Below are 16,338 nucleotides of genomic sequence, written 5' to 3' on the forward strand. Positions count from 1 at the left end.
GCAATTGGAAATATGCAACTTGGAAAAAATGCACGCGCGCATGTACGTGCGCCTCGTTCACCCTCGTCAACCATTCCATTCGTTATTATTAATTGAAAAATTAATTGAAAAATATTTTAGAGATTCCGAAAAACTTGTTGAATTTTTCGTACCTTAATTTTGAGATTTTAACAGTATTCACCCAAGCGTACGTTTTGCGATTCCAGAAAAGACTCGATTCATGAATGAAATAGATATCTCGAACGGAATAGAAGATTTTCACGTTGTATTTGTAATATTTATCGGTACGTTCGAAATGTCTAACTCGAGGGACATTCACTTTTTATCTGATGTTTCAATTATTTGCCAGCGGATAACTTGCGCGAGGAAATGTTACGTTTTAATCGCGTATCGCGTTACAAAGTATGCTGTTTAATTATACGCATGAGCATCGTGTACTCACCGATTTCCTCTCATAATTTGGGAGAACAGCGGACCGTTCGATTAGAAAGTACGAACCAGTTCGCGTTCGAAACTGTTTGATTCGCAACTTGACTGCAGCGGTAGTAGTAGCAATCATGGAGCCAGTCGCGCACCTCGTCAAAGTATCCATTCCTAATTATTTAGCTGGATTACCTATTCCGGATTCTATAGGAGGATGGTTTCGACTAGGAAGTAAGAAAATAATTAATATACGCGCGATATACGTAGTGATCTGATAAAATCATCTCGCGTAACTTTCACAAATATCGTTTCAAACATGACATTGCAAATTGCCACTGTACGAGTCTCTCGTCGAGGAAATCGCACGATTAACAGAGGTTTAATGAGAATTTTCTCCTTTTTATTTAGTACGCGACTGGGCTGCCTTAATTCCACCGAGCGCATTGTTAGCTGGCCTCGGTTACATGTCATACAAAGCATTCTGCCCGCTGGCTAGAGGTCCGGTAAGTAAATCTACCTGTTACCAGACGTCAAGGACGTTGAAATAGTATACTAGGATACCTTTTGCTCTTTTCTTTGATTACGTAACGTTATTACTTTAGTCAGAGGGCCTTCTAATTTTAGCCATATTTAAAAACATATTAAACATATAGGTTTTAATCGTTTAACGCATGTTAATTTATCAGCATCCTTTATCATCTGTTCATGCATTCTGAGATATGTAAATTGTGTTTACAGCCATGTGGACGCGTGAATCTTAGCATAAAGAAGGATGTAAATAAAGTTGTAGACTCCGTTGACATAGAAGATATAACTGACAAGGCTGTATTCTGCCGTTGTTGGAGATCTGAAAATGTAAGCATTCATACATTTTTATCATACGCTTGACTGGTTAAATTTTCCGCCCAGCTTATATCTGACCTACATTAAGTACATCCAAGAATAAGTTCACGAGACATACGTTATGTAATGTCATAACATCGTTGTATTCTGTAAATGTAGTACACATTGATATTGATAATTTTTATCATTACAGTGGCCATATTGCGATGGCTCTCATGGACGTCATAATCAAGACACGAATGATAATGTGGGTCCTCTTGTAGTTACAAAGAAGAAAGATTAATGTACATTAATTAATAAAGACAAATCATTGTATGTATTTGCTGTGTGTAATGTTGCTGGTAAATGAGAAAAGAATACATCTGCAATCGATAATGTAGATATCTTGCAGAAATGTAAATTATACAGTAAATGTTAACACAGATAAATATTCAAAAAGAGAACAATACTAAATTCAGTGAAAAACATGTATTTGTTACTTATAGCTACGCGTATTTTTTAGAATGTGATTTACTAAATTTATAAATAAATATATTATTGTAAACATTTTTTTCCCTACTAATTACGCTTGCGCTTAAATGCGCAAGATTACATGTAATTTTCATTATTTTTTATATACTCAATTTTTACGATAATATTGTAATTTATTAAGAGAATGTATGCTGTTATTGCATCTTAATTGGACCGCATTATATTTCAGAGAATAAAAGCATGTTCATTAAAAAAATAATACACTGTTTTATTTAACTAGAAGTATTTGGTCGTCGCACGTAATACAAAAAAAATACGGAAAGCAAAGGTAATAATTCTACGATACAAAGATATTACCTATAATACACATTTTCAATAGTTCCAAATATATACCGCGAAACAATAAGGAACATCGTCACGCTAACATCGAAGAAAACCGATACATGTTATTTCTAGCACCCACAGTTCTTAAAACATGTAATTAGTACTTGAAATGCTATGTCATTTATTCAATGATCTGCACGCATATCACGATTATAAAAGATATAAATGATAGCACACGAGTAACATTATTTTTATTTCTACAGGAGAAGGAAAAACAATCAGTGTGTTAAAAAAAACAAGTAGTTTGTATACATAATGTATATAAAACAATTACCATTACGAGAAATGTATATGTATCATCCAAACATATTTGGTCTTGACTGTCAGACACGATGCGTGTCTTTAGTATCACAGATCAATGAATCTTTAATAGTTACATAGTATCAGCCTCGGCTGTGAATCATTCCGTTTCCTCTTTGTAGATCGTTCCTTTCATTGGAATCACAGCTGCAGCATGTTCAATGGAATTTTATAAACACATTACGCATTCGATAGTAATTGGTTGATTTAAGTGCTTACCTCGAAATGACGTAAATCATTAGTGTCGAATTCTAGCTCGTTAACGAGCAACTCTCGATGCCCATACCTGTACCTAAAATACGGGAATCCAATGTAAAAACGGAATACCATATTAAATTAAACAGTAACAGAATATAAAAATCAAACTCACTCGGAGTATCGCCTCCAAACAATCATTCCAATATATACTGACGCAATTGCTATAGCGAACGTAATTGCCGTAACTAATGCTATGATTCCTGGTGACATGCGTTTGTTTTTAATCTGGCTGACTGATTTTACCGGCTTAACAACCTCTTCGGTTCCTGTACTCGCAACAATTTTTCCTACTAGCAACGACGATACAGTTGATACTTCGTTAGCAGCATTAGTTGCATTTGTATCTGTGTTCAGAGTCACTGCAATGTGTAACGATATTAAAATATGCAACAAACTTTCGATTACATAGTATCGCGCAAAAGTAGCTCACGTAATTGAAATAAATTACAGCTTTTTCTAGCGTCATAAGTTATTAAAATTAATTTTTTCCTACCTGAATGATTAATATTCAGAATATGATCTGTCTCGGTGGACACAACTTCATAAGGTACTTGATCCGTTGTCTTCTTAGTATCTTTAATGACTTCTACCTTCTCTTTCTCGACGCTTTCTTTGTCGTTGGAGGTAACTTCCGGTACCTGAGATTCCGCGTCCCCCACAGTCTTATTCGCAATGGGTGTAGGTATTGTTGTGGATTCTAACAAAACAAAGAAAGAAGAACATTATCTCTCATATTTTTCATACAATCTTTTACAATCTTCTCGAAATAACGCATACCTGTTCCACTTAATGTTACATTCTGTTCAATGGCTGGATCTTCGTCCTTTGGCGTCACGTTACATTCAAGCATATCGTCCTGTTCCTTCGTGGACGTACAATTTTGCTTATTGTTTTCAACTGATTTCTGTATATCGGCTGGTATTATCGGTGGAGTCACATCTGGTGAAATTTTCGTCGACCCAGTAACAACACCGCCTTCACTTCCATTTACTATATTTTAAAGAAGAGTCAATGCATTCTGTATTTTCCCACGGTAATAATTTTTATTAACTATCACTGGTCGCAATATATATACCGGACAGAATATTGACCTCGTGCGCTCAGCCGGCTTGATGCGAGCACAAAGGGTCGAATCGTTAAGAAATTTCATACCACTCACCCTTTTTATCATCTGCCTCCTTCGTCAATGGTGTGTCCACTTGGATGCTGCTGTTGTTCACAGCATCGGTCGCGTTTTTCACATCTACTTGGGTACTTACTTTGTCCGTTTCGTGTCCATCCTTATCGGAGAGCGGCGGAGACGCTCTACCAACTAATAATGCAACAATTTTTCAGAAAACTTCCGGTACCGTAATATGTTTGATCGTCGATGCGAAAATATCGTTGCGCTTCCGACTTACCAGATAACGAAACCACCAAGACAACAATCACCGGCAACTGAAGCATTTTTTTCGACATCAGCCTCTGCTTTACGTTTTGATTTCCAGAAACTTTACTACGCTTTTGCACACTCTTCTTTGCCTTCGTTATTATCGCACCTCGTCACGTGGCCAAATCCAACCTGAAATCATGATCGATTGCAATTATCAGCTCCGGAACCACTTCCACCGAAGACTCGTTATCTGTTATCATAGATAAACTAGGCAACTGAAAGTTGTGTGTACATTGCTATTTTATGGCGAATTAAATTATAAACTATAAACGTCGGATAAATGGAAAAGAAGACGGTACTTATAGCAGTCTATTTTTAATATTTTTAACGACGTAATATTTTTTTTTAGCACTTGCATAATATGTACGTAAATTTTAACTATGCAATAGGAGTTAATTTCCTGAATGTTGTTCTAGACTCGAAAATATTTTATTGAAACGTTTATATTCCACCCTTGCTATTCTGCTTGTCTCATCGCAACGAATCGCGATAGCGGCTACGCACTGATAGTAGCACCGCAAAACTTATCAAAATGAAACTCTATCGCGCGTATTTTCTGCTGAAAAGTCAATTAAAGAAATATATCTTCAGTTCACCGCGTCCGTTTAATTCTGTTATTTACAAATTACAATTAACTTCTATTGGACATCATTCATCTCCAACTGACTGGCATTTATGAGCCATTTTCTTCTTAAGCTTTCGGAATTTAAAACAGTATCTGGAAACTGAATGTACACAAACGCGAGAGAAAAAAGAAAAGATGCAAAAGAAATTAAGCAATTGAATTTGACAAAGATAGATTCGACCTTATCGTCTCTCGGATGTCGGACAATTAAATAGTCCATCAATTGAACTATTTAACCTGCCGTGAAATATTTGTCACACAAGTCAAGAAAGATCGTTTGTCACTGCCCTTGTGCACAAATAATACATTGCATAACGCGTACTTTTTACTTGTTCCATTTGCAGGCGAGTACAGCTGAAAGAAACGAAGTTTTTCCAACTCCGGATCCGACACCTTACGAAGGGACCGTCGTGTCATTTCTACCATTGCAAGTGTGCCAATGGATCCTCGCTAATTTTACTTCACGCTCATGCATTATTCCGTGTCGCACGCGTATTATACCGTTTATTCTTTATTTACGTGTCTTCAAAGCAGTACGAGGTTCACGTAAAAATCTTGTTTGCATACGAAAGAAACAAAAATTGTTACGATGCCATTCGTGGTGGGAATGAAAAAAATGCTGCGGTAACGAGAACGCAACGGTAGAATGGGAATGTTCCTCCTGTGCAGACGCGAAAACTCGTCGTCTAAAATCTTCTATGGCATCGGTGCGTGGTCGTACGAAGAATGTGAAAGCATTTTAACGAAGGTTGTTCCCTATCTAAGACATAACTTGGACGGAAATCCCATAAGGACGAACACGTGCTCGATTCGTAGGACAAGGTTACATAAATTCTGCTCTTTAGCCGGTTACTCGCTGGCATTCTTGTGCCGTTACCAGTGCCAGAGCCACGAACGCATTGAACAGGAAGTAGGAAATATCGGCTGAATCATTCGTGAACAGGTGATTATCTTTGAGTGATTACTTTAATTTATTTCCGCAAACGCGACAGTGAAGGAATTCCCATAATAGTCACACGATGTGCGTAAAATCGTAGCGACGTGATACGCGGAGGACATTCACGACTTTAGTTTCGAAAATTTCTAAGGGTATCTTTCAAACTGTTATTGTTAAACGAAATTTCTCTCTCCCTCTCTCTTTCTCTCTCGGTAACAGTTTCTGAATAAAGAAAACTAAAAAAACAGCACGTTTGCGTAAAAAGTTTTTGTTATGAAGCGAGAAGAATCTTTGCTCGCAGTTGCATAGAATTATACAGACTTCATTCTTTTCGCGAGTCAATAACGCGACTCACGTGGATGGAGCATAAGCGGCATTGGAGACATTACCATAGCTGCACATACAATTTCGCGATGACGTTGATAATTAACGTGTTCAATTATCAAGCTTTTTATCGCGCGTGTCACGTGAACGAGTCGATAAATTGCAATTATTCGAAATGGGAATTCGCAACGGCGGTCGATAAAGAAAAAGTCAACGTTCAAATAAGGCATTAACCCATTTCTCGGTACGTGTACAATGCACGCTCTAAAAGTGCATACCTTGGTCGAACGTGAAAGCAGAATGTTCCACTTTTTCTCTATTTGCAATCGTTTGGCCAAGAATTGCTATGCGTTTAAGCGAGAGAAGAGCAGGAAACAGGCGCAAGTGGTAAGGCCCGACGAGGAGTCGTCGTCGTCGTACGTTCCCGCCGCACGTAAACTTACGGTTCGATCGCAATTGCACTGATATACCACGTAATTACAGCGTCCCACGGTTAAATGCATTACAATCACTCCTGTTTTGTGTCCCGTCGTGGTACGAGGAAAAATGTTCGCGCACAAATTGTCCCACTCGCCGTTCACTTTTGAACTCTCAGCTGAGTTTTACGCGCTACTTGGACGAACGGTTGTAAAACCGTCTCTCCATCAACGTTTCCTTCTGACGCTCGTCTGTTTTTAACGTAACAAACACGAGCACTGATAGGTTGCACAATAACTCTCGTGATATTTACCTGACGGAGGAGCGATCACATTTCAATAAACTGTTATCCGAGGTTCCTGAGGCTAGAAACGGTTTCACGGGCAAATCTCAAGAACGAACAAATTTCATCGAATGCGTCACTCAGAATAACACTATTATTAGTGGAATACTGTTAGGCTATAGCTGCAATCGAAGCGTTCAGGCTATAGCCACCTTGGTGGTATTCGAGGTATATCTTGTTTTTAATAATAGAATGGCGATCTTTTACGCGTGGACGACACACGGTGAACGAATTTGCGATTTCACGATAATTCTCATGGATCGAATCACGCGTTTCCGCCACGACGAACACTATCCCGGCGACCCTAACGCGTTCGATGATCTTGAACCAAAATGGACGGGCCGCGGCGTTCAGTTGTTTCTTCCCTTGAGAGCAACAGCATACTGCACGTTCTACGCGGCTGGAGAGGTATATAGTAGTGACGAACGACGAAAGAGAGGGCTAGAACAACGCGCAGCTTGTGTAGAAAGAAGCAGGGCGAGGAGAAACAAGGTGAACAACTGCTGAACGCAATTTGTCGGTAGCCACTTATCGGTAGATTCGAACTAGTCATTATTTGGAGGACCGTGTAACGCGTTACTTAAGACGATAAGGAACATTAGCGGGACGATTTGGAAATCGTACAAGTATAAGCTAGAATTGATTCATCGAGGACAGTGGCTGTCTTTCTTGGGTGTTCGTTTTTTTTAGCTAATTTTTGAGCAAACACCTTGCCTCGAATCGCGTCTGATTCGAACGTTAGTGGAGTTAAGACAAGTAGCTCGACAAATATTTGTCGGAAGAGAAGTAAAGTGTCAAATGTACGATTCACGCTGACTGTGTGTATCGTTTCTCTGGCCGACAGAAATTTTTCCCGGATACCAAATGACATACTTTACCTAACGAAATCGATGATTCAGGCGTATATGTGATCTACGTATATAAAACGCGGATATACATATACGGCCGCAAATTATCGAATTGTACCGGATCAAACGCAATTTGACTATGTAGAGTCAGGTGTGGTAACGTTACGCTCTGTTTTACGAAATTGTTTAACACCTCGTCGAATGACGATTTCGCTTCCAACTGTCGCACTATCAGCTGCAAAAAAAGAAGAAGCTATTTTTCTAAGTTCCGTTTAGATTAGATTATTTAATTACGTAAATGTACGGTGGCGAATAATTTGTAAAAGTGTAGAGACTTTAACGGTTGTACGCACTTCATTGCGACCTACTTATATCCTCGTAACGAACTTTAACAAATGCACGTACCAGATACACCAAGCGTTTTCGTTTACTATTGCCGGGAGTCGGGTTCCTCGCGTGTTTCAATTAGCGAAAATTTTCATTACATAATACCCCGAATCCTCAATGAACGCGCGGCTATTAAGATAATCGCGCGCCGACTTTTAGCCGTATTAAAGTACACCACCTAGCCACATCACCGGAATAGATTCACGTGTGCTGAAATTCCCACTGTACTAGCCACGGCTGATCGATATTCGACGGCAGAAACCGGTAACAACGAGATTTAAAGGCGCTGCAAGAGAAGGAATCGTACGCGTCGTACGTCACGATCGTTTTACTTTACGGGATTTTATACGTCATCGAACACACGCGAAAGGTAGGAGGCCGTTGTATGCTTGCCTGTGTACACGTATGCAGATATAAATACGTATATATATATATATTTTTACTCGTTTGTCGAAGCGCTGATTAATCCTACCTAGCTGAAACGGAGATTTTTCCCAGTTCGAGTAATGCAATTCTTGCGAGAAAGACCGTCAAACGCGATTCCAAGCTGGAGAATGTGTGATATTCATTAAACGAGCTGTAATGGAAGATTACTTGAAATCGTAAAGTTTCCATGCTCCTCTAATTGGAGGATTATCTATGGCAAACAATTGCGTTGTTCTGTGAAATAGCTGCTAGCTCAGACGCCTCGGCTTGTTTTACAGGCAAAGTTCACCGTTACGTTCTACGACCAGTACAAAAAAGAAATAATCATGCAAATCGTGGACAATTTTTCACTTTGCAATTATTGCATAACATAGTATTATAATTTCATTTGAGAAAAATTAAAAGTAACAAATGCTTTACAATTCTTAATATCTCCAATGTTTTTTAATCGCGAAAAAATGATAACGATCGTAAAACGTATAGTAGGTACATATTTGTAGCGTCTCGGATTAAAAGGCGAGACTTTTTCTTTTCGCATTCCAGACCCACTACAGATAAGATCGAAAATACAAGATAAAAGCACTTAAAGGCTCCTGGTTTAATCAGTTTCTCGGAAGGATATCTCGTTACAGACTCGTACTACTGCAAAACGCTGACATTTCTCATGCTTCTTACACTGACGATAAGGTATTATCATTGTTGTACCGAGAACGCGGTAAAAATTTAAATTTCGGAATGTATTTATAATTTAATGAATGACTGAAACGTTTGCACGCACAACTGTAGAGAAATACTTCCGTGTCAACTAATCAATGGACGTCTCTATATATGTATTGACTACTATTGGCAAACGTTCTCCATTTTACGGTAAAAAAACAAAAAAAGGCAATTGCTTCATCAACTTTTACACACGCATTTAATATACTCGCATAATTGGTATAAATTACACTCCAACGAGACTGGCAATAAGCTTCAAGGTCAAGCAAGGACGCCAGAGTGAAAGTCACATGCCATTGCCCTACACCTCGATTCAACGATAATTACTCACTTCTATACTTCAATTATTGATACTGTTGATCGCTACGCTTTATGAATACGGTTCACAAAACGTGTTAACGCGTAGACTGAGAAATGAGAAAACGCGAAATGAGAAAAATTGATTAAAACAAAGTGAGCGCGTAGCGTTTTAGCGTATTAGCTCGGTTCGTAAACGTTGGAACGAAGAATACATAAGCTGACACATAAAAATAGATTGACCCTGCCGTCGATAAAACCCCGCAAAGCACGAAACCCTTCAACGCAGGTAATTCGATATACGCGAGGAGAGGTGAATGGCGAGAAGCATTCTCACGAGGTACTCGTGTGCACCTACAATGGGTTCTCTTTAGAATTCCGTATCCTGGCTATGAATAATTTTCTTCCTCCGCTTTTTTTTCTCTTCCCCCTCCTCTTTCTTTCTCGCGGTAAATAATTTCGTTTTGTTGTGCTCTCGACGGCGAATAATCGCTTCCAGTGGATGCTTCGCGAACAATGCGCGTAAAAAGTGCAGAAAGACGGGAGACGGGCAGCTCTTTTATAGCCTCTCTTGTTTTGTAGCGAAGAATAGTTCATAATAAACAATCGAAAATGACGTTTAGTAAATTAATTTACGATTTATTACTTTTGTTTGCGAAATACGTATAAAAGTTTTATTAACATTCGGCTGTACTTATTTTATAATTGTATGAACGTAGGTATTTATAGTAAATTACCTTTTACGCTGATTAGAATTTGCATTAAAAATATTCTTTCTCTTTTTTACAACGCGAAATCTAATAATTACACATATATTGGATCTTAGAAAGAATTGTTAATGAGGAGCGGATAATCATTTATATGTATAGAATATTGCACGTTTATGAGACGGGGAAAAATACAGTCTCATAAACAGTATGTAAGCGTGTAATTAAAGTTTTAAGTACATAAAAGTTGTATCAGGTACCTACTAGCTACCATAGACCTATTACATTGGTATGGACTAATACAGTATCTATTGTAACTGTACAATTTTTAAATGAAGCATTGTGACAGGGGAGTACATGTATTGAAGCATCGTATAAGGTTGATACATCGATCTCGATGTATCATTATATTTCATAACAAGCTCCGTATATTAAATTATGACTAGCATAGTATGTCAATGCATTTATGGATTTTTCAATTATAATATTACATAACAGAACGGCCTCATTCAATAACTGAGCCGAATAATTAATGTTACTCGTCAATGCCGTGCAATATCTACAATTGAACGTTACGTATAAGTTCGTGTGATTAGCGTGAGGTTGTGAACACCAGTTTATCTTTTTCATGAAAGGCACGTAAACTTATAAATACACAGATTTCGCGCACCGCTAATATTTATAAAAATTTCTATTGCACTTGTACATTTATTATCGGGCGTATTTATATAATATATTACCTGAGTAAATAAATATAAATATTATGGAAAAACAATGTAGAAGCACATTTGTATATATCGTCAGTTTAAACAATCTATTTTTTAAAAATAAATTATAGGTAAGCGAATTTCTATTACTTTCATTACAGGAGGTTGAAATCGTTCAATGCTCGTGAAATGAAAATCTCGATGTTATTTTTTAACAGTAATACTTATTTCTTCAGCCAAAATATAATCCCTTAATAACTTCAAATAAAACTTTTTAAATTAAACAAAAATTATTGCAATTTATCATCTAAGTATTGCGTTATTTTATCCACGGTTATAATTAATTACGTAATTTCACTCTACTAGTTTTAAATGCATAATTTTATTTTAAATATATTAAAAATTTTGTTAAATACTTCATTGGTAAAAATATTAAAAGCTTTGCAAACTGCTAACTCCTCGTGTTGTTCAAGCTAAAATATTTGCAATTTTTTACTCCTTTCTCACTTAACGTAATATTTAATAGTTAAATATGTAACTTGTTACACAGTAGTTATATGCATTGAAGTATACACATTCGTGGATATGTATATATACATCTGAAAGATATCATTTTCTTCTTAAATCCACTACCTCTATCATCGCTGTTACATCCAATTTACAGTGTTTTGCTTTCTGAAAAAAATATCTTCAACTATGTAAAAAATACTATATACATACACAAATTGCATTTGTTTCAACAATCACCGTGTATAATGGAGGATCGCTAGGGTGTGGATGAAATCCTGTTTCTCTGCAGTTAGCAATAAATTCTAATCCATATTCTGGAGTTAAGATAAAAAATCCTGTACTGAACAGAAATATTTTAAATTGGTTAAAATAATATATATTTATACTTAAGTTTAATTTCTTACTTACTGATCATATTTAGGAGCGCAAACAATGGCAATTGCTTCAGCCATCATAAGTTGATATGCACAATGTGTATGTAGATCAACACTAGATAGAAATGCAGTCTGTGTAGGATGTGTCTGTCAAATATAATAATCATGTCCTTTATTCGCAAATTCTTTCAATTTAGTGCTATAAATTCATTGCAATAGAAATTACATACATGTATCCAACCGAGAGTAATTAAGTTGTGTTGATCCTGGTAGTCAAATATATCTTCCTCGTTATGCGTTACACAGGAATCTGGGGAGCCAGTTTGCTCCGGAATTAATAAATGAGTAACTAGCAATTTATTTCTTTCTAATTTCCCTGCTAATATACCACAGGTCTCTTTATTATGTGTAGTATTAGTGAACGCCAACATGAGGAAATTGTGGATTAATTTAGTTGGTAATACTATATCTCTTAAAGTAAAGTTGTCACAGAGCAGAGAAGGTTTTGTTGAACGATCTATAGCAGGTCTCCTACAAAATATAATTTTGCAATTTAACAATAATTTTTCTACGTTTCTATAAAAAATTAATAGTAATCTATTTTTGATATTATATTTACATTTCTTTGGATGTTTGCGCACTTATGTCGCTCGATGGACTTATTAATGGTTTAAGTGGTGCATTAGGAAGTTTTTTAAGATTACCATCTTCAGTACCCATTAAGGACATAGCATTTTTTGCTGCTTTAACAGCTGCCATTGCAGCTAGCTTGTTTTTCTTTTCTTCCTCTTCTTTTAATCTAAACAAATATTATATGTTCATAAATACTATAGGTACAAGTATTTCGCAATAATTTCTTTAATGTTATTAAATACTTTTCTAGTTCTTCCTGTTTCAGTCTTTCTTTTTCTAGTCTTTCTCTTTCTTTCACATCTTCCATATACTTATCTAATTGAATTTGATAATGATCTAATAATTGTTTCTTTAGTTCTTCAGCCTTAGGAATGACTTTACGCAATGCTTGTTGGTTCTGTTCCTTGTCTTTTAATGGTACCTTATGAAATTGTGGATGATTCCTTATCTTTTCAACGAAAATCCTATTGTACAACAGACGTTTAAAAATATAGTCTACAAATTACATTAAGATATTATAAATAGCAGTTTAAGTAGGAAACTGTAAGTACATCTTACGTTATAAATCTGACATATAAAAAATATGCATATTCAAGATCGTTGTCTTTCATATACATGTCTGCCATTCTAATCATTTCCACGCCGGAACGATAATATCTAGAAGAATATAAAAGGTGACTAAATTAATAAACAAATGAGAAATTAATACCAGAGCGGAAGACACAATACCATTTAAATAAAATCTGGTACCTTTGCGGTGGAGTGTTAGGGTCCAGTTCTACTGTGGAAGCATGGTCGGAAAGAGATTTCAACCGTGCTCGTGGTTCCGATACGCCAACATCCTTCCAAGGATGTTTGGCGGTTTTAATCTCTGATCTCTCCTTGTTCATTTACAAATTTTTAGGTTACGTTTCGCGGATATTGTTAATCTTCGATTACATCTACGAGGATCTCTCATGAACGATTTTCGTAAGTCCTAAAATGCACACAAACATGCTATTTAAGTCCCGACATATTCTGATATAGAAACATAGAAATAGAAAGTGTGTAATTGACAGTGTTCGGTTGATTACAAAAATATATATTAAATTAATGTGTCATCAGTTGTTATCAATTGCCAGTGTTACCAATGGGAAAGTAAAATGTACCGCTGTTTGTTTTCTTGGTTAATTCTGTTTAATAATTATTCATATCATGATGTGGATAAATATTTCGGACAAAATACCTATGTGCGAACGGTGTACACGCATGATACGTTTCAAGTATAGATTACCAAACGAAATGAATTAATAACTGCTTATATTAATTACTTTGTGTTATATCGTAACGATTAATTTATAAACATTATTACTGTACAAAATACGATGTGGTAATTAGAAGTTTATCATTATTGTTTTAATTCCTACCATTTCATTTACTGAAATAATAATTTGTTACTATGCGTAAATATTCAATGATCGTTATTTATATTTGATAATTTCTCTGGTGTAATTCATCGTTAACAATATTAATTATATCATAATTGAAAGGAAAAGCTGTAGTATACCAATCTTGTATAACATCACGTAACACATTCAAGTTGTTTTAATACATTACAGATCCTTTGGATTTATAAATAATTAGGAATTTGTTTAGAAGAATATATAAGTAATTATAATGGAAGAAAAAGATAAGCCTGACGATGATGCTCCTCTACCTAAACAAACTAAAACCGATTCTTTCCAATGTAGGTGTTGTTTTAATATAGATTGATTTTAATATAGATTCGTGGTATTTATATTAAAATTATATATTTTTCTAGCTGCGTTTAGCGATTTAAGGAAGTCAGAATTTTTTAAAGAGGAAATGCCTGGTCCTTCGAAACCTAAGGATTCTTCAAAGTTCAATACACTGTTAGTCGGTTTGAAACAAGTGAGAGCAATAACTTTAAAGGATCTTTTAATATCATATGATACTTTTTAATGTTATGTATAACAAGATAAAGCTTGGAGTAACATGTACATACTACTTTTATAGAAAGGAAATCCACTGTTGAAGTACATAACTAACGTTCCTTGGGAATATTCTGAAATCGTGCCTGATTACATTATGGGAAAAACTACTTGCGCTCTTTTCCTATCAATACGTTATCACCAACTGAATCCTGACTACATCCACGAGCGTTTGAAAGCCTTGGGAAATATGTTCAATTTAAGAGTCCTTTTAGTCCAGGTTCATTTTGATCATTCTTATCGTATATGGTGATAACTCTTTGTGTTATATAGCTATGCATGAATTATTATAGGTAGATGTGGCCGAACCGCATCATGCATTGAAGCATTTAACAAGGATTTGCATTCTCGCAGACTTGACATTGATGTTGGCATGGAATGCAGAGGATGCAGGTAGAATCATTGAAACTTATAAAATCTATGAAAATAAACCACCAGATGCTATTATGGAACGTAGCGATACAGCGCCATACCAAAAGGTGTATATATGATACATTCGTGAGAGTACATCGCGATTTCTTTTAATTCGAGAAGTATAATTATTTTTGTCTACTTTTCTCTAGTTAGTTAACGCCTTGACAACGATTCGATCAGTGAATAAAACGGACGCTACTACTCTTCTATCAACATTTGGTACGCTAAGCGAAATAATAAACGCAAAACCAAACACCCTAGCTCTGTGTCCTGGTATTGGATTACAAAAAGCGGAAAGGATTCATAAAACATTGCACGAACCATTTTTACGTGCTTCGAAGTCAACGTAATCATATTTTTTATTTATAAAATGTATATAAAAACCGATTTATAAATTTGTACACATAGACTTCTACGTCCGCACTCGTTGATGGTTGTGATGGCAGGCGGTAATAGCACATTCTGGGACATGAGCGTGTCACGTTTGTTATATGTTCATTCAGAAATTCTGTGATTTTTCTAATTTTTGTTTATTTTTTTATATATATTACTGATAAATAATATAAATATATAATCTATATTTCAATAGTTCTATTGTAATTTATTTTATATTTCCCACTTTGGAGGTAAGAGAGAGAAGGGTATATAAGAAAGCTATAAGAAAGAGTGAGACAGATGTTACCTACCCTGCTGAAAAACCCCTGGCGCCATCTCTGTAAAAAGTGCTCAAACTGGTCGCTCAGCGGTACCGACAGTGAAGTGAACTACTGAAAACAACTAGCGCCATCTCCCAGAGAAGGGGTGAAACTAGTCGGGCATTAGTTTCAGTATTTTCCGCAGAGATGGCGCTAGTAGTTTTAAGTAGTTTACTTCACTGTCGATAACGCTGTGCGACCAGTTTGAGCACTTTTCACAGAGATGGCGCCAGGGGTTCTAAAGTAGGATAAGTAAACTCTGTCTCACTCTCTCTTACAGCTTTTTTATATATCCTTCTCTCTCTTACCTCTAAAGCGGGAGATATCATTTATCTTACTCTTTCTATTCAATGAAAATTAAGGAATTCCTTTATTTAATCAGTACTACTTTAAATTAAGATGAGAGGAAGACAATATATGTGTAACATACAGGGTAATTCACTACTGGTGTGAGAAATTTTTACAATTGATACTACACCTGAAAAACAACAAAAAATTTCACATAAACCTAGGTCCGTTCGTTCGCAGAGGCGCCAGCGATACTGTTTCGTTACCGACCTGCATAAAATGGAAGGGATATTCGAATTACGCGCTAGAACGGTCCTCCACCAAGGGACATCTAGTGTAGAATCGAAAGATACGCAAAGTGGTTAATCAACTTGGTCGGCTGGTTTTTTCTATCGCAAATTTAGTTAAGCGAATCGCGTCACGAGCGAACTTAAACGAAGAGTAAAATGAAATGACCGGGAGCAGGATGCACCGTGAATATTAAACAAGCCCTTGACGTCTGGAAATGGAAAATTGCATAATGCTTCCATAAATTAAATCGATACGAATGCAGGATTGTTAATATATTAAAGGAATATCAATCTCGA

At 36.2% G+C, this 16,338-nt stretch overlaps 4 protein-coding genes across 4 annotated transcripts; 2 read left to right on the forward strand and 2 right to left on the reverse strand.

The window, feature by feature from the left end:
- Positions 1 to 497: 497 nt before the first annotated feature.
- Cisd2 (CDGSH iron sulfur domain 2) lies at positions 498 to 1,996 on the forward strand. Its single transcript, XM_076903633.1, has 4 exons — positions 498 to 654; positions 832 to 926; positions 1,162 to 1,278; positions 1,460 to 1,996. Exons 1-4 carry the CDS (start codon positions 558 to 560, stop codon positions 1,547 to 1,549), a joined length of 399 nt encoding a protein of 132 aa, XP_076759748.1. The 5' UTR covers positions 498 to 557; the 3' UTR covers positions 1,550 to 1,996.
- Positions 1,985 to 6,654, reverse strand: LOC143428609 (uncharacterized). The gene is made up of 8 exons (XM_076903629.1): positions 6,276 to 6,654; positions 4,080 to 4,240; positions 3,839 to 3,991; positions 3,457 to 3,669; positions 3,173 to 3,376; positions 2,792 to 3,038; positions 2,641 to 2,713; positions 1,985 to 2,568 (listed from the first exon to the last, which is right to left on the reverse strand). The coding sequence occupies exons 2-8, from the start codon at positions 4,135 to 4,137 to the stop codon at positions 2,563 to 2,565; spliced, it is 954 nt and encodes a 317-aa protein (XP_076759744.1). The 5' UTR covers positions 4,138 to 4,240; positions 6,276 to 6,654; the 3' UTR covers positions 1,985 to 2,562.
- A 3,689-nt stretch (positions 6,655 to 10,343) lies between these two features.
- LOC143428158 (STAM-binding protein) lies at positions 10,344 to 13,419 on the reverse strand. The gene is made up of 8 exons (XM_076902873.1): positions 13,114 to 13,419; positions 12,922 to 13,020; positions 12,606 to 12,827; positions 12,350 to 12,529; positions 11,961 to 12,261; positions 11,765 to 11,877; positions 11,594 to 11,696; positions 10,344 to 11,521 (listed from the first exon to the last, which is right to left on the reverse strand). The coding sequence occupies exons 1-8, from the start codon at positions 13,251 to 13,253 to the stop codon at positions 11,456 to 11,458; spliced, it is 1,224 nt and encodes a 407-aa protein (XP_076758988.1). The 5' UTR covers positions 13,254 to 13,419; the 3' UTR covers positions 10,344 to 11,455.
- Positions 13,420 to 13,946: 527 nt separating this feature from the next.
- On the forward strand, positions 13,947 to 15,146 carry Ercc1 (DNA excision repair protein Ercc1). The gene is made up of 5 exons (XM_076902874.1): positions 13,947 to 14,089; positions 14,165 to 14,274; positions 14,380 to 14,574; positions 14,648 to 14,833; positions 14,918 to 15,146. The coding sequence occupies exons 1-5, from the start codon at positions 14,020 to 14,022 to the stop codon at positions 15,116 to 15,118; spliced, it is 762 nt and encodes a 253-aa protein (XP_076758989.1). The 5' UTR covers positions 13,947 to 14,019; the 3' UTR covers positions 15,119 to 15,146.
- Positions 15,147 to 16,338: the final 1,192 nt, after the last annotated feature.

The sequence above is a fragment of the Xylocopa sonorina genome, chromosome 10 (genome assembly GCF_050948175.1).
Source record: "Xylocopa sonorina isolate GNS202 chromosome 10, iyXylSono1_principal, whole genome shotgun sequence".
Taxonomy (NCBI): Eukaryota; Metazoa; Arthropoda; class Insecta; order Hymenoptera; family Apidae; genus Xylocopa; species Xylocopa sonorina.